At 46.2% G+C, this 23,704-nt stretch overlaps 1 protein-coding gene across 5 annotated transcripts in view; it reads right to left on the bottom strand.

Moving 5' to 3' along the window:
- NHS (NHS actin remodeling regulator) overlaps window positions 1-23,704 on the bottom strand; it is a 339,549-nt gene that overhangs the window by 255,990 nt on the left and 59,855 nt on the right. The window contains exon 1 of one of the 5 annotated variants that reach the window (XM_061179369.1): window positions 995-1,288. The exons of 3 other annotated variants lie outside the window; for them this stretch is intronic. In XM_061179369.1, coding sequence (XP_061035352.1) covers window positions 995-1,055 — 61 coding nt within the window. In that variant the 5' untranslated portion in view covers window positions 1,056-1,288. Of the gene's footprint in view, window positions 1-928; window positions 1,289-23,704 lie in introns of those variants that run through there. One more of the 5 variants, XM_061179371.1, reaches the window with a different exon arrangement.

The following is a 23,704-nucleotide window of genomic DNA, read 5'->3' as shown; positions in this document are numbered from 1 at the left end:
CCCCACAATAAGCACGTGCGTGCTCATGCCTTTGCAGGAAGGCACACGCATGTGGATACGTGTCTTTTTACAGCACACTCGTGCACAGCCGGTGTCACAGCTAATTCCCATAGGCTACACATTCAAATCCCATTATATACCAAAGGCGGGCCATATGCGAGAGAAGGGACAGGCAAAAGGCCGCTTCGCCTGGGGGCCAGAAGGGTGCTGCTGGATAAGCACCTAGCCAGATCTCCACTCCACCAGGAAATGTATATGAAACAGCTTTGGCGTGCTGGATGCTGCTCGTGATGAACTAGCACCATACATCGAAGAACCTGATGCTTTAAAAATAGACAAGGCGAACAGACCAACGGAAATTTCTGCACATACAAGTATGGAAAGGTGAAAAACAAGAACAGAAAATGGTGTCTTCCCAGAGAAGGAAAATGCTCTCCTAGATGCTAGCCTCCACTGTGTGAGGAGCACATTTTTTTCCCCCTGGGAGAGCAGATTCTTCTGAGATTCAGGCATCCCAGTTCTTGAGCCTCCATCGACTGCTCCAGCAATCTGAGAAATTAGCCGAAGGGAATTTCATTTTTTCTTCCCCTCCACAAATATCATTACAAGGATTAAGCTCACCCCCATCTGAGCCCCACACTGACAAGGGCACAAAGAGTCCTTTCCTTTCATGCTGTCTGCTGCTGTCTTGACCACATGTGACACACAGAAAAGAAATTTCAATGGAGGCCTCCAAAGTGCTACTTTAATTCTTTCCATATTTCTGGCTCTGGGGCATTTACGAAGACTTTAATGAGCTGAACAGCCAAGTGCGTCGTTTAGTATCATCGTACTTTCACCAAACCCATCCAAAAGCTCCCGAGTCCTGGTCAAACTCTGTACCCCAGACACCTACAATCCACATTTGTAATCGCTCAAACCACCTTACCTTGAAACGTGGGTCTCCTTTCTCTCCCGGCCCCACTGAAGACGCACATGCGCGTCCATGACTCACCAGCTGCTGAGAATGCTCCCACAATCCGGTGGCGAGATTGTGCCCATCTTCTGTTCTGCATCTTTCATCCCAGGAACTGAAGGCATTTTGCAACATAATACCAGTGTCCAAATATTGCCAGCCAGACCATCAGACTCTATCTGCCTTGAAGAACTACCCTGAAGGCCAGGTGTAAACCCTCCTGGTGGGGAAGCAGCCACCTCTGGAGTCAAAAAGCTGCTTTTGCACAAGTCTTAATGGTCGTTGGCCACCGCCTTGATCCCTGAGAGCCTTCACTCATCTTCATTTAGAATTACATCCACCCTGCAGAAACCCAAGAGGAAAAATATGAAAAATCAAAGTGACCCCAAGAGGCCACTGCAACCCTGAGATGTCAGTTCCAATCAAGTCTCATTTGCCTGCCATCTCAGGGTGTGAGGTGCTCCACCCAAGAAATATTAATCTCATCATCATCGTCTATGACAAGTCCTTCAAAATTACATTATTTAGTTCCCTCCCTGATCAACAAAACATCTGAATGTAACCTAACCTTTTTTCCTCTCTAAAAACCAACTACTATACCAAGTAGTAAGACGGTGACCCCCCACCCCCAGGAGCTATGGAACTTTTTATGGGCTGTTTGGCCCTACACCAACACCCCCAAACTCTCATACTTTGAGTTCTTGTGCTTTTGGTAAACTAGTTCTTCTGACTCTTCCTTCAGTGTCCGATGGTAGTGCCCTTACAAGCTATTGTCAGACTTTTTAACCTAATCCTGTTTTGTTTGCTTCCCTAATCTCTACAAGGTAGAAAACCAGATGAGTGAGCTTGTGAGCCTCGTGAGGGCGCCACATCGCACACTCCGGTGCGCCCACGCGAACGGTGGCCCTGGAGTGGGGACACTGCACAGTTGGCTCCACTGGGCACAGTGGACAACGAACCAATAAACTCCCCTGGCAGATGCGTGGGCTTCGTGATGACAACTCTAGCTGCATCTCTAGATGTCTTTTTTCCTCTTCTTTATTATCATCTATGTTCTGGAGAGTTCCCAGATCCCCCTCCTCCACCACTGTAAATTGAGACTATGAAATAAAGTCTGGGTAAGTGAAATGATGCTGCGAATTAGATAAGAGTGTAGACGCTTTGGAGAGTTGAATCTTAGCTTGCCCATGCACAAGCTGTGCGGCCTACGACATATAAATTACTTCCCAGAGCTTGGGTTTCCTCATCTAGAAAATGGGGATAAAAGCAGTCCTTGACGGAGCAGATGGTCATGGGAACGAAATGCCACGATATGTGTAAAGTGCTTGGAACAGAGCCAGGCATATCCTACGTCTTCAATACATGTTAGTAAATATTAGTCTTCTTCCTGTAGTTCGGTGGCGCATCAACTAAATTTCACTAAGCCTGTACCAGGCAAGATGGCACAATGGGTAACAGCCCACAGGCTCTGGAGCAAGGCTGCCTGGATGAGAATCCTGGGTCACCTCTTACTATTTGTGTGACTTTGGGCAAGTTACTTAGCCTCTCAGAGACTCAAGTTGTTCCTCTGAAAAATGGGGGAAATGGTTAACACCGAGCTCTCAGGGCCACTGTGTGATTGAAATGACTTAAGATACATATATAAAGTACTTCTAATAGTACCTGCAGCTTGTAAGCATTTCGTAGATGTTGGCTAACCTTATTGCTATTATATGCTCTGACTTTGAGAATGATTACTAAAATGGCCACAGATTCATCCTCTCCCTGCATTCACACCCTTGAAATATGACACTGCAGATCTCCCATCAAGCGGTGGAGCTGATTTTCCCACTCCTTGAATCGGAGCTGGTCATGTGACTTGCTTTGGCCAACGGACCATTAACAAACACTATGCAGCAGTGGCTTGGAAAAGCGCTTGTGAACTGGGACTTGCCCTCTGTTGCTGCTCTTGGGAGCCCTGTGTCCACCTTGTGAACAAGGCCTGAGCTAGCCTGCTGGAGATAAGAGGCCACATGGAAGAGAACTAAGGCACCCTAGCCAAGAGCCATACCCTGACTAAAAGCCTGCCAAGAGCCAGACTTGCGGCCCAGTCATGAGCTTACCTGCCTGCTGGCCACAGATATATACATGACGTAAGCTGAGCCAGTCCAGAAAGAACTGCCCGGACGAGCCACAAAATTATGAGCCAAATAAATGGATGTTGTTTTAAGCCATTAAGTTTTGAGGTGGTTTGTTACACAGCACAAGCTACCTACACCAGGCCTTCTAGAGTTTAAATGCAGTTCCATGTACTATTCTTACTCCTGAATCCTTGTCTGCCAGGCTTTGGTGGCCAGCCTAAGAACTGGATGCTGTAAGGCATTTTACAATAAACACACACACACACACACACACACACACACACACACACACACACAAATCAAGCCCTGTGCCTTGGCTAACCAGTTTTTCTAAAGAGAGCAAAACCCCCTCAAGACATTTCTATTAAAAACAGCTTAAGAGGAAAAGCTTCTTGGTATAATTATAGACACACAGATGGGATCTAAAAGTTGGAACATAACAAGCAGAAAACTTTGTGGGTGGAAGGGACATTAAAACATAGTGCGGGTTCTCAACAATTACAAGCTTCCACTCATGCAACTTGGGACTGATTAGGCCAAGGGGCTAGAACTGGCTCACGGCCATGGCCTCTGAAAAGTTGTCCTCAGCTCTTCTCACTGACATCAGTCTCTTCTTGTTGACTTCCTCTACCTGGAGTACACATTTAGGCTTTAGATCATGTATGATCCCATGTGGCCGTCGGGGAGCTATGTTACCATGTGCATCTGAGTCTTATCTACCAAGCAAAATGCTAAATTCTTTGAAAGCAGAAACTTGTCTCCGTCTCTCACAGCACCTAGTAAAGTTCCAGGCACAAATTAGGCATTCAAGAAAATCTTATCAGATTGCATAAAACTAAGTATTACAGTTTTAGAAATTCAGTGGTCGTTACATAAAAGAAACTCTCCAAGTTAGAAATGAAGACATATTTTGTACCCATGGAGAGGCAGCACAGCAAGAGAGACTAAATAAGAGCACAGACTCTAATGCCAGACTGCCTGGGTTTGAATCATTACCCTCCAAAGTACTGACTGCACCTCAGTTTCCGCATCTGTGAATCGTGATACTGTCATGAGGAAGAACCGAGATAATAAATATAAAGCACTGTTACTATACCACAGAATACTATTTGGCAATAAAAAGGAATAAACTTCAGACACGTTACACTCAGTGAAAGAAGCCAATCACAAAAGACCACATATTACATGATTTCATTTATACGACCTTTCTGGAAAAGGCAAATTCATAGAGACAGAAAGTAGGTTTGTGGCTGCCTGGTGCTGGGGGTGAGGTTGGGAATTGACTGTAAATGGGCACGAGGGGTGAGAGGAATTTTCCACAATCAGATCGTGATGATGGTGGCACAATTCTGTAAACTTACTATAAGGAAATCATTGAATGGTACCCTCAAAACAGGTGAATTTTATGGTATGTAAATGACACCTCAAGAAAGCTGTTTAAAAATATGCAAAGGGTTTAGAGAACAGTGCCTGGCCCAGAATGAGCGCTACCTAAGTGTTTATCAAATCACATAAATAAGCCTTGTTCTTGGGAAAACCTCGGCAGAGCAGTGTTCCCAGGGACGCTGAACCAGCCTAGTCTTTCTAACCCCGTGTTCACCCCACCTCCTCATCCCGGGGAGCTAAACCCAGGGATCCTCTTCCCATGAGTCCAGGATGCTGTTAAGCCCGCCATATGTGTCTCTTTGGCTGCTACTGTCCCTCCCACTGCCAAAATGCTACGCAGTTTATTAAATGTCTCTTGTTTATGTAGCTCCTGATGCCAAGCTGTGTTTTATTATACTGGGCCAACTGCTCTTAGGCAAGGTTTTTCGGGGGGGAGGGGGAGGTGTTGGGAGGGGGAAACGATCACATTATTGAGGGAGGGAGATTCCTTAAAACCATGACTGCAGAAACAGCTGCTGATTACTCACAGAAGCCCACACATCCCTGCCCTTGACAAATGTCAGGCCACAGGGTGGCTTGAATCCTGATCAAAGTCTGGACAACAATACCCTCTGGGGCAGAAAGAAGGAGGGAGCTGGGGAGCAACGGGAGAGTTCAAGAAAGTGAAAAGGGAAATGGGATGGGAGAGAAACCCCAGTTTGAAATAGATTTACACCAAGGCTCTGCCACATAGGCAAGAATAGGGGGGAGTTTGATTTGCAATAAGGTCCCGGAACAGACAAGAGTCCCAAGCATACAATTCTTCTCCGCTTGTGGCTTTAGCATATTGTCCCAAACCATGTGCATGGAGTTCTCACTCCGCCCTGTTTGATCTCCTGGCCTTCATTATAAACTGGCCCAGTCACTCGGTTCCCATCAGGTCACATGCTCAGTTGCTCCTTGACGCTGGTGGAGTCGATCTTCCCAGCCATTTAGTGCATCCATCCAAATTTTTTGAGAGGGAAAGAAATATGACTCCATCTCCCCCATAGCCTCTTCGTACTTGGCAAAACGGATACCTGGAGTCCTGCCCAGACCTAGTAAGACCAACCCAGTTCCCCCGCTCAATGTCAATATGCATGCAATCATTCAAAGATTATTTATGGAGCACCCACACGTGACAGGACCTGGGCTCCCTACCCTAGCACCTCATCTAAACTTGAGCATGCATCAGGATCGCCCGGAGAAACGGGAAAACACGAATTCCTGGACCCTACCCCCAGAGCTCCTAAGTCAGTAAAAGTCAGCATTACTAACCAGCTCCCAGGTGATGCCAATGCCGCCGGTGTGTGGACCAAACTTGGAGCAGCACTGTTCTAGGGGCAACAACGGTGAATAACATGTGCAGCTGGCCTCAAACAGCCGTGAATGTCTCAGTGGACACAAGACACGTGTGTGCACATGACCGTGCACAAAAGAAAACTATAATGCTGTGTAAAATGTGGTAAGTCTTAGCCTGAGGAGAGACCCAGGCAGCAAGTGAGGGAAACAGAGAGGAGAGGTTGGGCCGAAGCAATACCTGTGTGTACACATTATGTCTGTGCGCATCTACCTCCAGACGTGAGTTCTTCTCAGGCAAAGACCTCATCGTATTCATTTCTCTACTTCTAACACCTAGTACAATGCCTGGTACACATGCTCGATGGAATGTTTACGGAATGAATGAGTGAATGAATAAGCATCCATCCATTAAATTGTATGTAACAAAAATCGCAGGTCCTGGTACTGCATTTCTCTGCCTTGTCAAAAATCAATGTACCAACAAGCATTGAAACAGCACAAGGACTGTGCCTAAAACATTCTGTCCTGGATCCCACAGTGAGCACGACATATGTGGTTCCTGCTTTCCTGAAGCTGAGAGTCCGAGGTTCCTCTGCAGGTGACGTTCTCCATACTTGAGTCCAGAGCACACTGGAGCTTTTTCTGAGATCTACCTCTGGCTGGAATGCCATAGTCCCTGGATCTGAATCCTGGCTTGCTGGCTCTGGGTCTTAGGGTAAGTTACTTAACTTCTCTGTGCTTCTGTTTCTTTATCCCTAAAATGGGGATAATAGTAGAAACCCTGTGAAAGGACTAGAGTGCAGATGGACATGCACTTAGAACAGTGCCTGGTACATAGAAAGTGGCTGTTAAGTGCTCACTTATTTTTATTATCATTATTATCATCATCATTACTATCTTCATCACCATTATTATCATCATCAAAAGCTGACACTCTTAGCAGCACAAGATGCTATCAGCTTATAAGGTGTGAAACTGAGAAGTGGGGAGATAAAGAAAACAAGCCTTCTGAGCCTGAAAAGGCCCAGCCCAGCCTTACCGCTTCCTTCCTCCACCCTTATTTTTCCTGTTCACCCCCAATCAGCTCCCGCAAAAGCTTCTGGAAACACCCGACCCGTTTAGAAATCAGGGCCATTGCCGCGATGGCTCGAGTCCAGGCCAAGCTGGCAGGATCAAGGCAAGACGACACACACTGCACTTGTCACCCTTTTGGAAACCAGTGACTCCAATGTAAGTCTCCTGCGAGGTGGCAGCCGGTGGGCTTTGGCAAAGTACACAAAGGGCGCACGTCCTCTCTCCCAGCGACCCAGGGCACCCAGGAGAAGGTCTTCACGCGGCTCCCATTCAGGCTTTCGCCTAATTAAAATGGCATTACCACTTGCCATGGCGGGCCACTTCTGCCAGCTGCAGCTGGTTCTCTCCTCTGGAACTTTTTCTTCCTGTGTTCACAGTTTATTGATCCCCACCATGGAACTGAGGACAATCAGATTAAAAGACAGCCGCTCAGCCCTCTTCCTCTCCCCTGCCCTGAGATCCCAGGTCTGCAGACAATTATTTGCCATCTCTGTTTATCTCAACTGGCTCAGAGGCCTTGCCACGGGCATGTTTTTATAAACTTATAGGCCAAACTCTTCTGGGTTAACAAATGGACTTCATTTTATAATTTAGCATAAGGCCTCCCAGGGGCCAGGAGCTCACATTTTATACAAACCAAGACACTCTTGGCCTGCCCGCCTCGAAAAGACAGTGTCCAGCCTGGTATCTGGCCAGCCGAGATGACAGGTAACAAACTGGAACTCACATTCTCTCTGCAGATTCTACACTCCTTCCTCTCAGGAGGGGGCTACTTGCCTGTAAATATCTCCAGGAAATTCTGTGAGGGACTCAGTTCTGCCTGCCTTGGCTACAAACTGAGCACCACCCTCAATCCATGGCTCAAGAGCCCTTTAGAAGCCACATGGTGGCATTTAGGGAGGGGTTCAACTGCCACAAGAAGCAAAAGCAGACACACTCGGAGTTGAGATTTACAGGAACCGAGCAACAGCGTTTATACTATTTGGGATGGGAAGTGAAGAGACAACAAAAGAATAAATGACACCTCAGTAAATCCACTACTACTATGACCTCCAGTCCTTTTTTTTTTCACCCTGTGGTATTTATTCTTTTATCCATTTGCTCATGTGTTCATCACACAAGTACCAAAGAGACCACATAGGGCATTATGGTTGAGGGCAGAGGCTTTGTGTTCAAGCAGACCTGCTCGATTTCCAGTTCTACCATTTGACCAGCTGTGTCCTTGGACAAGTCATGTGGCTTCTCTAAGCCTCAGGTGCCTAAGTGCAGCGGAGTACAGTTGTGGGAGCTAAACGCCACTATGTATGTAAAGCACCTGGCACAGTGCCCCACACAGGGGTGAACTATAGAATATGTGATGATCGTGATGATAATGTGATGATGATGAGAATGAGGAGGAGGGTTAGGAGGAGGAGGAGGAATCCATTCTGCTCTTCACTGTTGCCCATGATCCCCTCTCTTCTGGGACCCTCTGTGATGGCCAAATTGGACCCATGACTAGAAAGAAACCCACCCACTCCCCAACCCTCATCCTCAAGCTTGGTGCTCAACCCGGTAAGGGGAGAAACCAACAGGGACCCTGTTGTGATTAAGCATAAAATGAAGGCCTTTCGTTGTAATTTGGCAGCTGACCACTAGAGGTATTCCAGGCAGAAGACAAACCTCAGGGCTTTAGACTCTTCTCTTCAATGAACATTCAGTGGCAAGACAAGATTCAATCGCCATGAGGCTCTTGTGATGGAGCCCATAGGTGCCTTATGAGATTCTCTTGTGCTCTCACCAGGTTCTGTTCTTCTCCATGTGTTTTCATATCCTTCTGTGCTCATAAGAATCCTAAGCAGGGCCCTGATGGAACTCATGTATCAGATGAGGAAACTGAAGTGGACAGAGGCAATATGGCACTCCCAAGACCACACAGCTGCCACTAGAACAGGAAAAGTTAGAACCTCAGTCTCCTTACACCAAACTTGTGCTCCTTTCCCCCAGGAAACATTCAGCTGCTGAACTGAGCTTATAAACTCCTCACCAGCAGAATGAGAGGATGGACTGCTTGTGACTAGAATAGGGGAGAAGCCAGTAGCCCTGAGGGTGGGTATCAGGGGGGCCTCAGAGCTAACCTACATGAATGTGCATCTGGGATTGGCAATGGCCAGGGACACTGACAAGATGGTGTCCATGAAAAGTTCTCAACTCGCCTCCAGCCCATATCTTCTGCGGCCCCTTCTGCCCTGAGTTTATTCCTTCATGCCATCCACCCAGTAGCTTCCCTTATGTGGCTCTCCAATGGCTAAGGCATGGATAACCCAGCCTAAATGAGCTCCAATGACACCAAATAGCCTATGAAATTAACAAAGGTCCAAAGACTCAGACTTGGGCTCCTGAACAAAAATGTGCCCACTCTACTCCCTTTTAAACCAGGAAAGAGAGGCAATTAAAGTCTCAGTTCATTCCATAACACAAAGCATATGGGGCCAGTTAATGCCAGACAAGAAGACATGCATTCCATGGTGCATGTTCATACACGTACCATAGGGTGAGTGCATCAGGGTGACTTTAATTAAAGGCTGCCTGCCACTGTCCTCTTTAAGTCATTGTTCCACTCGTTGATAGCTTTGTCCCTAGACTGCAAACCACCTGAATCACGCTCCCCAGGACCACAGTAGGATTTCAGCTTCAGTCTTTCCCTCCTTCAGACTAATACACACCAGTACAGCTCTGATGAATTAGAGACCCCGGGGTGAGCAGCAGCCTCCACAACGAGTATGTACATCAGAGGATTACTTCCTTTAGCAGGAGTTCCTAAACCTTGCTGTGCCACGCCCCCTTCGGCAGGCTGGGAAAGCCCTCCTCAGAATGCTTTATGCGTAAGATAAAATATATAGGCTCACAGAGCAAATCAATTATATCAAAAATGCAGTCATCTGAATACTAAACAGAAAATTGGTCATAGAGTATTACGTGTGCTTGTTTCTCTAACACATGAAATAACAAGATCTAATCGTGAGTCTACCACCATGATTTTGAAGTAATGAGCCTATTTTGAGATCTCTCTAGTAGTTGTAACACGATACAGAAATGTCTATGATTTCTATTAGCAACCAAGTCACAGGTACAGTCCTGTGGTTTATGGCTTTATTCAGAATTGAAGGAAATGCCAAATTTCAGGTTAAGCTTAGTGAAACTAAAGATGTCATTTCTTCCCAAACTTTGTGAATTCTATCCACAGACCACTTCAGGTAGGGTCATTCCAGGTTAGGATCAACTCTTCTCCCAGAGAGCGGCTACCCTGATGGATTGCTGAAGAAGATATGGATGAGCCATGTACACCAATCAGGGGTATGCCAACAACTAGTTGTTGCTGGAGAGGGTAGAGGGACAATTTCTAAATATTGAACTGAGCCCCTGACAATGAAGAAAAGATTATGTTCTGGGGCATGGCATTGCAAGCATGGTGAAACCACAGCTAAAACAATCCCAATGCAAGGGATGCAGAGACCTGCCCTGGTAAAATGAAAGAGGGAGGCTTCTAACTCACTCACTTGTTAACCATTATATTGTTTCTCTTGGTATTAAAAGAACTTTCTAGATCAGTGATCAGGCCTGCCATGCCACATCCTTGGATAAACTGTCCAACCCACCACAGCCCAGAAAAGGTATATATGTAGGAGGGTGACTTTGGCGGCCATTGTTTATACCATGTCCCCACCCCTCCTCATGCCACGGTTGACTGGATCAAGAGTGAACACCAGCTTCAAAAGCAGCCTAACTACTGGCTGGTCAGCAGCCGATGATATGGCTTGATTTTTTTTTTTTTTTTTGTGATCTGGGTCAAACAGCCTCCCTTTCTCATGCTCTGCTCAAGAATATGAACTGAGACACGCTGTAAGGAGGCAATTCTAAGTGGGAGTCAAAGCTAAAAGAAAACATAGAAGCAAGCCAGACATTGGCTCAGGGTCATAAGAAGGAAGAACCCAGAAAGAATCTGAGTCCAGCTAATGGTGGAGCACTGCACTGGAGACCATGAGCCCCAATGATGGGTCTCTAGGGTGGCCTCAGGTTCATCCTGCCTTCCACTTCTGTCCGCAAAGTAAAATCTCATGAATGGAATTCAGAGGGTTCATGGGGGGCAAAAAAATCACATTTTAATTTTCACTAACCTGGAACTGAAACTTAGCATCTTCTTCCCCTTCCTCTGGGAAGCCTTCTATAAACTCGAAGATTGGGTGAGGTGCCCCAACAATGTGCTCCCAAGCCCCTTTCCGCTCCCCTTAACAACATAGGGGCAATGTTCACTGTAATGCCTACGTATCTATCTCTATCTCACTTCAGACCATAAGTTTTTTGTGGGCAGGAACCCTGTTGGTCTCCTTTGGACTTCCAGGGCTTGGCACAGTAAATGTCCTACAGTATATACTGTAGTTCATAATTTTATTGAATCAATCAATGAATGAAGTTTCTACAGGAAGTCATAGGGATATAAAAATAATTTAATGATGGAAGCTTAGTGACCTAGCCACAGCTCTAAAGAGGAAAATAATGGAGCAGATACCAAACCCTATAGGAGAATATTAGAATTAAGGCCTCTCACATAACAGTTGTTAAGGCAATTCAGTTCAATGAACGTTTACTGTGACCTACCGTAGGTCATACCCCCTTCCCGTAAGGATTTAACTAATATGAGAGAGTAAGACATGGAGAAACTTCTCCAACACAATGCATATACCATGAGATACATACTGTCCAAGACAGATCATTTTGGGGGAAGACTATCATTAGCACTAGAGTCAGATGACATACATCCAAATCCCGGCCCCGCCACTTATTACTAACAGAAACTTACAATAGGTGATTCTCTTTGCTCCTCACACACACTCCCCAGCCCTTTGCAAACTGCCTAGATTAGCAGGGACCTCAACAAAACAAACAACCACACTGTAAGGGGCAGAGAAGACTGGAGTTTGCCTCCAAATGTGCAAGTAAAAATAAAACACCTTGCATTGATAGTTCATCTATGATAGCCTTGCTTTAGTTGGAACAATGTTCTTCACCCCTCTGCAACCTTTCCACTTATAAACATTGAACCTCTCACCCGGGAAACCTGCCTATCTCTCAGATCAAGAAACCCTGTCCAAGACCATCCAGTCCAAGGCCATTCAGTACAGAACAGTGAGTCTGAAGCAAAACTGAGAACCCAGGCACTGGATTCCCAGTTGGGCAGACCACTAGACCACACTGTACCATCAGACCAAAGACAAACATGAGGGTTGCTCCAGGGCAGGCTTTGTTTATGAATGTGTTTGCAGCCTTTCTGAAGCCCTGATGTCCTAATTTCTTTTTCCTGTTTGCAACTTGGAAGCATTTCTGTCTTCCTTTCCCCTTACCTAACCTATTTATATGATCGCTTTTACTCTTTTGTTTGAAATGGATTCTAGGAGCAACTAAAGAATAAAATGACCAAAAAAAAAAAAAAAAACTTAGACAAGTTGCTAGACCAAGCCTCCATTTCCCCGTCTGTAAAATGGGGCTAATGATGCTTATCTCGTAGAAGAGTTAGGAAGATTAAATGCAACCATTATGTGAAAGGATTTGGTACACTGGTACATAACATTCATTAAAGGTTTAGATCTTTTCCCTCATATATAAAAGTTTTTTAATTGTACATAGTCAGCAAGGTGGTGGTAGCGGTAGAAGACAGGAATTTGCTCTGTGGCATGTTACTCCTAAATCCATTCTACCCGTGACTGTGCTGGAACCAAATTTTACTCTACTTGGAACAGGCTGGAAAGGTTTAGGTCAGCGCCCGAGAGCAAAACAGAAATACAGCATGAGCCATATACAGTAATGGTAACTTTTCCAGGAGCCACAGTTTAAAAAAAAAAAAAAAAGTAAAAAGAAACAGGTGAAATTAATATTTTTTCTTTAACCCAATATAGCTAAAATATTATTTCAATATATAATCAATATAAAAATGTATTGATGATATATTTTACATTCTTTTTCTCATACTAAGTCTTAGAAGCCGGGTGTGTATTTTACATGTACAGTGATCTTCTAGATACGTTTCAGGTGCTCAATGGCCACGTGTGGCTAGGGGCTGCTATATTGGTCTAGCCAGCATGGTGAGAGCTATGGGGATCGCCCCACTGGAAATCAGACTGTCTAAATTTTATTTAGACAGTGGATAAGAGCTCAGACTCTGGAACCAGACTGGGTTCGGAGGCTGTCTTTGTCACTTACCAGCTGTCTGACCTTGGGCAAGGGACTTCATCTCCCTGTGTCTAACTTCTTCATCTGTAACAGGGCAATAGCAATATCAGCTTCCAGAGTTTAAGAGTAAATGAACTAACACATGCAAAATGCTTAGAACTGCATCAGGCACGTAGTAAGCTTTCAATAAATGTTAACTAGTGTTATTATTACAGCTCCAGAGGGGGGCGGGAAGAGATTAGCAAAGAAGTATAAAACCTATAGAGGATTAGAGGTTAGCTACTTCCCTTGCGGTGTTACCCAAACGGAGTAGGCAACTCTGCTGTCCTCTCCTACAGGCCAACGCAAGTGAGAAGCCTGGTACACAGCATCCCAGAGGGAAATGGTCCCTTGAAGGGTGGCGGGCCCTCAAGTTTGTAATCGAGAGGCAATGTGAGGAGCTATGGTTCCAATTAGGAAGGCAGAGCTGGCCCCAATACCATTCCCCACAGCTTGGCAGGAAAAGCCATTTGCAACAAACCAGACCATGTCTCCCATTTTCTGTCTTTGTTTCTCTGTTCAAACATTTGTAAGTCATTCTGAATTTGGGAGAGGCAGCAGCAGCAACTGTTTTAAAAGGCAGAGCCAGGATCAAATGAAGACGGGCCAGACACACAAGTGGTCAGGGGCGTTAGAAGCCAGAACACAAATCGTGAAAATAAAGAAGAAATTAAGAGTAATAAAATTAGCGTCTGCTGAATACAAGCAATTATGTCTTCCTGGAAATAACCTCTGATTCTTACAGATGAAGAGCTACCTGCATCTCTAAACTCCAGATGCTCAGATACGTCTACTTCTCCTCCCTGGCATTCCTTGGCCAGGCTTCAATGATATTGTCACAGGTCAGTATAGACACCTCCATTTTTACTTATTTTTTCTTGAGGTATCACTTAATGTAAATCTTATTTGTAACCACTCCTCTGACCTCTCTCTCCATAGATCAGCTTTGCCTGGTTTTGAACTTCATATAAATGATATGCCTCCCTTCTCCTTCCGGCGTCCTCGAGCACGTACTTAAGCAAATTATGGCAGAGAGGCGGAAGACAAGGGAACAGGAGAAAGTGACCAAGGACACGAGATCTGTCTCATTTTTACAACCTGATACCCCAACAGGGCACCAGCAAAGCAGCCCTCGAGAGGATGACATCCCGACAGCTCCTGTCAGGTCCACTGACTCCGATGCATCAACACACTGCCCTAGGCCTCCCAGGTGTCCAAATCCACTGTCGGTATTGCTCTGGAGGACGTCATCCACAGCCAGCAGGTGCTGAGCTGCAGCATGACACAATTCCACTTTATGTGGGGAAAGGTGAGGAGGCGTTGCTTCTCCTGGGGACCTCCTTTTCAGTCGAGCATGCGAGTTAAGAGCTGGCTTGGCCACTTCCTAGCTGCGTGACCTCAGGTAACTTTCTTCACTTCTCTGTGCCTCAGTGTCCTCATCCGAAAAATGGGGATAGCAACAGTACTTACTTGCTCAGGCGCTGTAAGGATTAACTGCCTACAACAGTGCTTGAAACGTGGTACTTCATAAAGATGAGCTATTCTGATTCTTCTTCTTCTTCTTATTAGACAATATCCTTCATGCCTTCAGAGACTTCTGGGGGGTCCAGTATAGACCAACGAATGTGCAATGTACACAAACACCTGCACACAGGTGTACAGACAGGTGCGTGCGTGCACACGAATATGCACCTTCAACTCCCCTCATCTCAGGATACAGACGACAAAAATTCTCCCAACCTTCCTAGAAAGCTCCTGCTCATTAAAATCCAGAGGCAAGGGCTTCCCTGGTGGCGCACTGGTTGAGAGTCTGCCTGCTGATGCAGGGGACATGGGTTCGAGCCCTGGTCTGGGAGGATCCCACATGCCGCGGAGCGACTAGGCCCGTGAGCCACAACTGCTGAGCCTGCGCGTCTGAAGCCTGTGCTCCGCAACAGGAGAGGCCGCAACAGTGAGAGGCCCACGCGCACTGCGATGAAGAGTGGCCCCCGCTTGCCGCAACTAGAGAAAGCCCTCGCACAGAAACGAAGACCCAACACAGCCAAAAATAAATTAATTCAGTAATTAATTTTTAAAAATCCAGAGGCAAAAGATCAAAGTAAACAAAGCATAAAACAGGGAGAGGAACCTCATTCATAAAGGGACATATTCGCCATAAGCAGGTCTGGGGAATGCAAACGTCTCACTCCCTGAATGCATGCTGGGTTCACTCGTGCTGAGATGACACTGTGTGAGCTGGAATTCACAAAACGGCCCTAAGATACTGGCGGGAGACAAGACTCCTGGCCCCAAACCAGAGCGGGTATTCATAAGAGGAGAAAGGGAAGTGGGTTATTCTCATCCGCACGACAGCAAACACTAGATCTAAAATCCAGTCGTCCCAGGATATCATCTTAGAAATTCCATCCACCTCTAGAACTCCATACCACCTACAAAATGTCCCAAAGCCCCAGGGCTGGAGAGAGATGGGAGGCCCCAGGGCCGGCAGCATCAAGGAACATGTAACAGCTGTAAAGATTTTTTTTCTAGACAGCAATGAAAATTTTCAGAGGTGCTATGAACAAAGTAAGAAACTTTCCTACTAAAACATTTTCTTTTCTTTTTTTTTAAATAAATTTATTTATTTATTTATTTTTGGCTGCGTTAGGTCTTCGTTGCTTTGCACGGGCTTTTCTCTAGTTGCGGTGAGCGGGGGCTACTCTTCGTTGCGGTGCGCGGGCTTCTCATTGCAGTGGCTTCTCTTGTTGCGGAGCACGGGCTCTAGGCACGCGGGCTTCAGTAGTTGTGGCACACGGGCTCAGCAGTTGTGGCTCGTAGGCTCCAGAGTACAGGCTCAGTAGTTGTGGCGCACGGGCTTAGTTGCTCCGCGGCATGTGGGATCTTCCCCGACCAGGGCTGGAACCCGTGTCCCCTGCATTGGCAGGCGGATTCCTAACCACTGCGCCACTAGGGAAGTCCAACATTTTCTAGTATTATTACAAATCTCCCGTAACATATTTCTCTCAGGCATCTCACCCAGGAGGTGAGCATGGAACGAAAATATACTGTTACACTTACTGCCCAAGAGGGTCAGAAGGAAGCAACTCAAAACCCAACCTTAAAGGTCAGTTCAACAAGGGGCAGGGGTTCGGGGAGGGGGTCGGGGTAGTGATGGAGCTTAAAGACTCCTGAAATCCCAGGAAGGCCGGTTATTTATTGCATGAAATTTTTAAAGGCCTTTCTAAGCAGAAATAGTTATGCCTCTTTAGGACACACATAAGGAAGGGCCTCAAAGAATTTCAGAACTAGCAGTTTCTTCTTGTTTTATGATTAATGGAGAAAGGACTAAAAACGTCTCATTCTCATTCTCTCTCTCTCTCTCTCTCACATCCCCAGCCCCACACCGTGTGCGTGTGACCACAGTCCCAATTTTATTGCTGACTCAAAATCTTGCTAATACTGTGTCTATCTGTTCTCAAAGCGTTGATAGGAGCCAAACTGACTTGGACTTTAGCCACAGCATGTGTATAAAGACAATGAAATTTTATTTCCTTTTCCTCATCATTAACGAGCTTATTAGCTCAAAGTGCTTTAAAGTTCTCCAAAGTAGTTCCGTGGTTTATAAACATTCTAATAGCATCCCCAATAAAAATGACAATGTCCACCTGTCTGGCCCTCAGTTTAGAAGAGTGCATAAGAACTAGGGATCTAATTACCATTTAATCTCTTTCAGTAAAAAGGAAAAAGGGCAACCAATGCCCACAGGTGCTAGTTAATAGCGGTGAATAATTTCGAAAATTAAAAAGGTGTGCCTTCAAAATGAGAATCTTGTGACCCTAATGCCTAGCGGACGCAGTCTGACTTTTTGGCAGGCCGGGATGAGAAAATTCCTAATCCCAACCTAAAGGTGAGTTAATGAAAAATCACCCCTTAGCTCTTTACTTTCTGAAAATAACCAGAGATCAGGACATTAGACGCCTAATGCTGGCCTTCATTTCAGAAACACATGGAGACCTTCTCATTTTGCAACTCTGCCCACCCAGCTTCTCGCCACCCAGCAGACACCAACTGGCACCCAAAAGCTTGGGGCAAACACATCATTAAGACACAAATTAAAGCCTGCTTTCCTTCAAAAGAGTTGGCGATGTGACTTACTGATTACATTTTTTAGGACAATAAAAGCTGTTTAAGGCAGCTCATAAACCTCACGCCAAAAAAAATTTTTTTTAATATATTAAGCCTAATTTTGCTATACAAAGAAAAACGATGGAACCATTAAAAAGGATGTTACAGAAGAATATTTGGTGACACACAAAGATATCCTTGTTCTAATAAGTGAAAAATATCAGTCAGCAAAGCAATACGTAGATTATAAGCCCATTTTGTTAAAATATGTCTAGAAAAAAACCGGAGGATACACACTAAAATATTAAGAGTGATTCTCTTTGGGTGACAGATGTAGAGGTTACTTTTATTACTTTATTTTGTTGATCTTTTAAAATTTGGTTCATTTTGCAGGTCTTAGGCTTCTATACTAAGAAAAAAAAATTTAAACGCTGCTACGTTTAGTTTTGCTCAAGTCGTAACTCTGCCGAGAGTCCAAGATCAATAGTTGGTTGAAATTCTTCCCTACTACAATCTACAACTGCACACGGTGAGCGGAAGAAGCCAGACACAAAAGCGCAGAAACTGCATGATTCATTTACCTAAAACACGAAAACAACACTACGATGTCGGGAGTTAGGGCGGGAGTTACCCTTGGGCTAAGTGAGTCCTCAGAGCGTGATTTAGCGTCTTGCAGTGTTTCTAGCTGTACTTAGTGGGGAGGAGCTGGGAGAGATGAATCTCTGCCAGCTCACGTGGGCCGCCCAGGCCAGGAGTCCTGTTTAAAAACACCTGACCTACCCCCTTATAAAAGACAGACCTGGTGGCCAAATGACATGCCTGCTGTGCCCTTGGGGCTCTGATCTACGCCAGGACCAGCCAACACCACGCACATCCGAAATTTCACACACACTGTATGAATCTGGATTCCAGTACAGGTACCAGGAAGGGAGTGTTTCCAAACTCGTTCTTCTCCACACTTGGCTTCCCACTGGCTGGCTGTGCAAAATCACAATAAATAAATGAAACAGGGATGAACACACACACACACACACACACACACATACACACACACACGAACAAATGAAGCTTTTCCTGTCATGTTGCAGAAAACACAAGGACAGCCAACAAGACAGTTCTGGATGAAAATAATGCCTACAGGTTCCTGAACGCTTCTCAGCATCGGTTCCCAACATTCTCACACTCAGTGTCCAGGCAGCTGGGAGGATTTGGGGAACTGCAATCTCCCCTAAACACTGGGGCACCGAGGCACAGCCCTTAGGGTAGAGCTTCCTGACCTTGGCTGGGCATTATGATCGCCCAGGGAACTTTTAAAAATCCCGATGCCCAGGCCCGACCCCAAACCAATGACCTTTAAGTCTCTGGGGGTGGGGGATGGGATGCAGGCATTAACATTTTTAAAACCCTCCAGATGAATCCAATGTGCAGCGAAGGTTGAGAGCAACGGTTTAGAGCAGCACATATTAAACCTTAATGTGTCGCCATCGCATAGGAAAAGTCAGGTTCTGATTCAGTAGGTGTGGGGCGGGGCCCGAGAATGTGCTGCTGCTGGTGTTCTCCGCTCCTGAACCCCACTTGGACCTGCGAGGGCACAGACCACAGCCTCTGAGGCTGCAAGCAACTTACTGAGTGTGCATTTCAGAAAGGCGGAGGGAACGCTCCTCAACAGATCTTTTCTAGCCCCTTATGCCCACGTACACACAATAGGATTCCAAGTCTGCGTCCCTTTGGACTAAAGCAGATGTGCGGGAGGCTTCTGCCCTCCTCTGCTTTAGGGAGAGGCCAACAGAAGTGGAGGACACCAAGTGTCTGGAACGTCAAGTCAGAGAATGGCAGCCAGCCCCCTCCCAGCTCCCGACCCATTAATCACTAGAGGCTGCTCGAGAAGTGAGGGCTCCCTGCCGTTTGGTGGTTTGCGAGGGCCTTCCCTATGCCCCCCGATTTGACAAGATATTAGGCACAAGCCAGACCAGAGTCTGCATTAATGAGACCCACATGGGACTGCTTAAGAGTAAACACTCACTTAATCCTATGTAGCTGAACAGTCTAACAAACGAATTAGCTGGTGGCATCCACTTAGGATATATGATCCAATTTATACTATGATTTCTTTCGAAGGGCTGAACTGATTTTGACACATATAAAAATGTGGTTTCAATCACCCACAATTGCACCGTTTGAACAAGGGGGAGAGAAAGGCTTTTAAAGGGCCCAGACCCGAGGGGAGCCAATTACAAGGTGAAATGAAGGAGACTTGCACTGGTGCCGGGATGTCGGGGGCACCTTTGGGCATCAGTACTGCCCTCGAGGAGCCCAGGAGACTTTCATCTCTGCTGCTGGGTCCACTGATCAAACAGGCAGGCGCAGCCCGGAGAAAGAGCTCAGAGACTTCCTCACCGCCTCCTCCCGCAGACTGAGTTCACGTCCATCGACAGTTCAGGGCCCTCTCTGAATAACTGAAAGGCACTCAAGTTGTGGGGAGCGGGCAGGACTCTGCCAGGCCGAGGGTGGTCACCCTAAGATCAAACAAGAGCTAAGGGGTTTATATGCCCCAAGAACCTCCATACTGGCCTCAGCTAATGACGCCAAGAGGGAGAAATGGCGGACGAGGCAATTCATGAATCTTTACCCGCTACTCCTCAGCAGAGCCCTTAGCTTTTTCTCATCCCATCGTCACAACAGCCATAGGAGGTGGGTAATATGATTAGCCCCTTTTTACACAGCAGGAAGCCGAGGCACAAAGATTCCAGGCAGTGCAACTCCAAAAGCCAAGTATGAAATGAATCTCGCCGTGGACGCAGGCCTGGGCTGCGCCCTCGGGCCTGATTCCCTGGGCTATGTCTGAGGCATCACGCTGCAGCCTTCGGGACAGTTGCCCAACTGCTGAGATGGGGCTTGTGCCTATGTTCTTTAAAAGCTGAATCCCACAGCTGTCCACATGAAGGGGCGCCCAGTGCCACACAGCTGGGGTCCGTCTGTCCATCTAAGCACAGGAAACACGGAAATAACTACTCTCTGTTGTTATGTGCTTCGCACTGGGCTAGTGACTTTCATATTTCTCATCCCAAGTTTTATAAGAAAAAAAACAGGTACAGAGAAGTTATATAACAGTTTTTCAATGAAGAGCATCTGGGCCTAAATCTGGTGATTATTTTTCCCATTCTGCAGCTCCACTATAATGATGCTAAATAATGATCTGAACTGTCTGTAGCATATTTCCTTGGAAGAGCACGAAACATTCATTTATTCTCTCAACGTGAAAGTTCCTTTCCAGTCAAATCAAGTTCCTTGAGGATCCTCAAATAGGCTGTGGCAAAGACTGCTGTATATTCATTCTCTCTTCCCTTTTCTACCCAGGCACTCGGCTGAGACACATTTCCCAGACTCCCTTGCGGTTAAGCAGAACTGTGTGAGTTCTGGCCAATGGCACGTGGGAAGCAGTGACATGTTTCTCCTTTAGGCCTGGCACATAAAAGCCTTCTGCACAATTCTCCATTTTCTCTTCTCGCAGCTGCTGGCTAGATTCAGATGCTCCAATGCAGGACTGCAAGTCCCCAGGGAGTGGCAGAGCCACAGAGAGAAGGAGCCTGGGGCCCTGAATGCCTGCATGGAGCAGAGTACTCCCCGACAAACCCACACCAGACTGTAACAAAACAAGAAATAACGCTTTACTGCATTACCCCGAGGGGACTTTAGGGCTTGTTTGTTAGGAGAGTTAAACTACTCTAATACACAGATCACACTCATTTCCTATTTCTTGCACTTTTCAAAATCTTACCTACTGTTTCAGTCAGTGACTTCCCAAGTGTGGTCCCTAAACAGCAGCAGGAGCTTGCCAGCAATGCGAAACCTCAGGCCCCACTCCTGCCTACTCAATCAGAAATTTGCTTTTGGGATGGGGGGAGTGGGAGTCCAGTCATCTGTGTTTTAACAAGTCCTGCAGATGATTCTGATGCACGCTCAAGTTGGATGCCCATTGGTTTCAGTGAACTGAGATTTGCTAGTGAAATCTACAAGCCTATCTCCAAGCCTCATCCAGCTCCTCCTTCTCTGATTTCTGTGCCCTCCACTCTTTTCTGCCCTTAACTGCACATGCTTGACCACACTGCTTCCCTTGTGCTTATCCCAAATACCCATGGGTTGAGACCATCTCCCTTACCTATTGGTAAATGCTGGAAGGAAGGGAGAGAGGGGCATACCCATGATACAGAAGAGGGCAGTACAGCCAAGTCATTGATCACCCCCATTCAACAGATGGAAAATGTTAAGTACCAAAAGACTAGGTGATGTGTCAGGCTGTAATTCAGTAAAATGCTCGCTTTGGGAGGCTTGATGTCATCACAATTGCAGAGAGAAGACACCGTAAGGAGTTAAGTACTCGGTACTAAAGCCAGACTTTCTGGGCTCAAATCTGGGCTTTTGTACTAACTGGCTGTGCAATTTCAGGCCAGTTATTTAACCTTTTGGTCTCTCGGTTTCCTCACCTGTAAAGTTGGGATAAAAATGGTGCCTACCCTCACTGGGATGAGGATTTAAAGAGGAATTGTGTCTGGTGCTTACAACAATGCCTGGTGTACAGAAAGTGCTCTATGAGGCTAGGAGTTATATCCTAGAATGACCTGGGCAAGTCACCTCTGAGCCTCAGTTTCCTCATCTATAGAATGGGGTGTTGTAAGGATCAATTGAGACGGTGAATGGTAGGGACTGGCATGGACGAGGGGCCAGGTCAAGGGCTCAGGGGTTCCCTCCCCTCCAAATCTGCCTTCTTTGCAACTTGAGGTCTTGTTTGTGCAGCGCGGAGTGGGGGAGGGGGCGGGGGGGGGGAGAGAATACACAGGTACACATTTCCAGGAAAACAGGGTGTAAGTCAGCCAGCAATCCATTCACAGAGGGCTTGGCCTTCCCGCAGGGGTTCAGGACTGGAGCGGGAACTGACCAGACTCCCCAAATCCCTGCTTCATTTCTAAACAAGCAACAATGATAGCACCACTGCTGATGACCCAGAGAAATCTTTGTCCAACTGTGAAAACCTGCGCACGGCAGTTCCAGAGCAAAGGTTAGACACAGCTCTCGTCAGACTTGTTATTATTGGATTCCAAAAAGGAAGGGGGTTGCTTATTTATTACCTCCTTCTAGCTCGCCTCTTCCTGAACTGAGGCGAGAGAGACAGGAAGACGAGGAATTTCCTTCTAAACTTTTTTTCTTTTTTAAGATGAGAAGCAAATTTACAGGGTCAAAACCCCCCATGATGTCTGCCTAGGGTTGGAAAAGCAGGCAAGACGAGCCGAGACGTGGAAACTGTCAGCTTTTTTTCTTATTCATCCTCCAGCTTCCCTCTGACCTTGGGGTCCTTTTTTTCTTGAGCTTTTTGACTTAAAAACTCACAGAAGTGGGAACTGGTATACTTAGAAGAGGAATTTGGCAAGGTCTACCAAAGCCAAAGATACACACAGCCTCCAACCAGCAAGCCCATCCCTAGGTTGACCGTGACCCACAGTGAGTTTAATTTCATCGAACTTGTTTCAATGACAAGGTAACTGCGTGTCAAAGTAAACTATGTCACCTTGTCATTAAAACAAGTTTGATGAAATAGTGTCTCCTCTTAACCATGGGGAACATATTCTGATCTTTTCTAATGTGTCTGATTCTATTTCCGATTCGATTCCACTTTTTTCCGTGCCAGTTACAACCCATTGGTTTGAACTCATGACCCATCAATGGGCCACAACGCACTCTGAAAAATCCTGCCCTGAAAAACTAGCACCCAGCTGGTGCTAGGTCCGGGAAAGATAGGGAGACCATGCTGCAATTCATCGAGGATCTGAGAGATGTGTTGGCAGTGGAAGCCGTTACTCCAGGGAACATAGTCTAAAAGAGCTGCAGAATCTAAGCCACAAAGTCTGTTGTCGATCAGCACCGCCCTTAATGATGCATATGGCATCCAGCACCTCGTTTCCAACTCTACAGGGATTCTCAACACTCTCCCGTCTCGCTTGAATTCAGGCAAATGCTGCTTTGGAATAAATTTTACTGGTTTGACCTTCTCTGTATATCGCCAAGGAGAATGTTGAACTAAAAGAGGATATTTCTTGATGAAGGCCTATCTATTGTGTAAATGCAGTGATTGATTTCTAAGATTTCTGTCCTCACAGCTAGAGTTAGAACCTAACAAATAAACGGAATCATCTGGCTAGAAGGAGTCTCGGACCAGCGCTCCTCCAATGTTAACATGCAAGTGAATCCCCCTGGCGATCTTCTTAAAATGCAGCTTCAGGTGCAGGAGGTCTGAGGCAGCCCAGTGATGCTGGGCTGAGGACCAATCTGGGAAGAGCAAGAGTGATACCCTAAGCTGCCATTTTCTTTAAAGATGGGAGAGCTGCCAAGGCCGAGGGATAGAAGGGACCTGCTCACTCTCCCTCAGTACTTTGCCAGGACGAGAACCTGGCTTGTCAGAGCTGTGCTTCAGTATTGGTCCATTCATCTACAGCAGGTCTCCACT

Source organism: Eubalaena glacialis, chromosome X (assembly GCF_028564815.1).
Source record: "Eubalaena glacialis isolate mEubGla1 chromosome X, mEubGla1.1.hap2.+ XY, whole genome shotgun sequence".
Taxonomy (NCBI): domain Eukaryota; kingdom Metazoa; phylum Chordata; class Mammalia; order Artiodactyla; family Balaenidae; genus Eubalaena; species Eubalaena glacialis.
The sequence above is the reverse complement of the archived record's forward strand: the minus strand, read 5'-3'. Positions and strand labels throughout refer to the sequence as shown.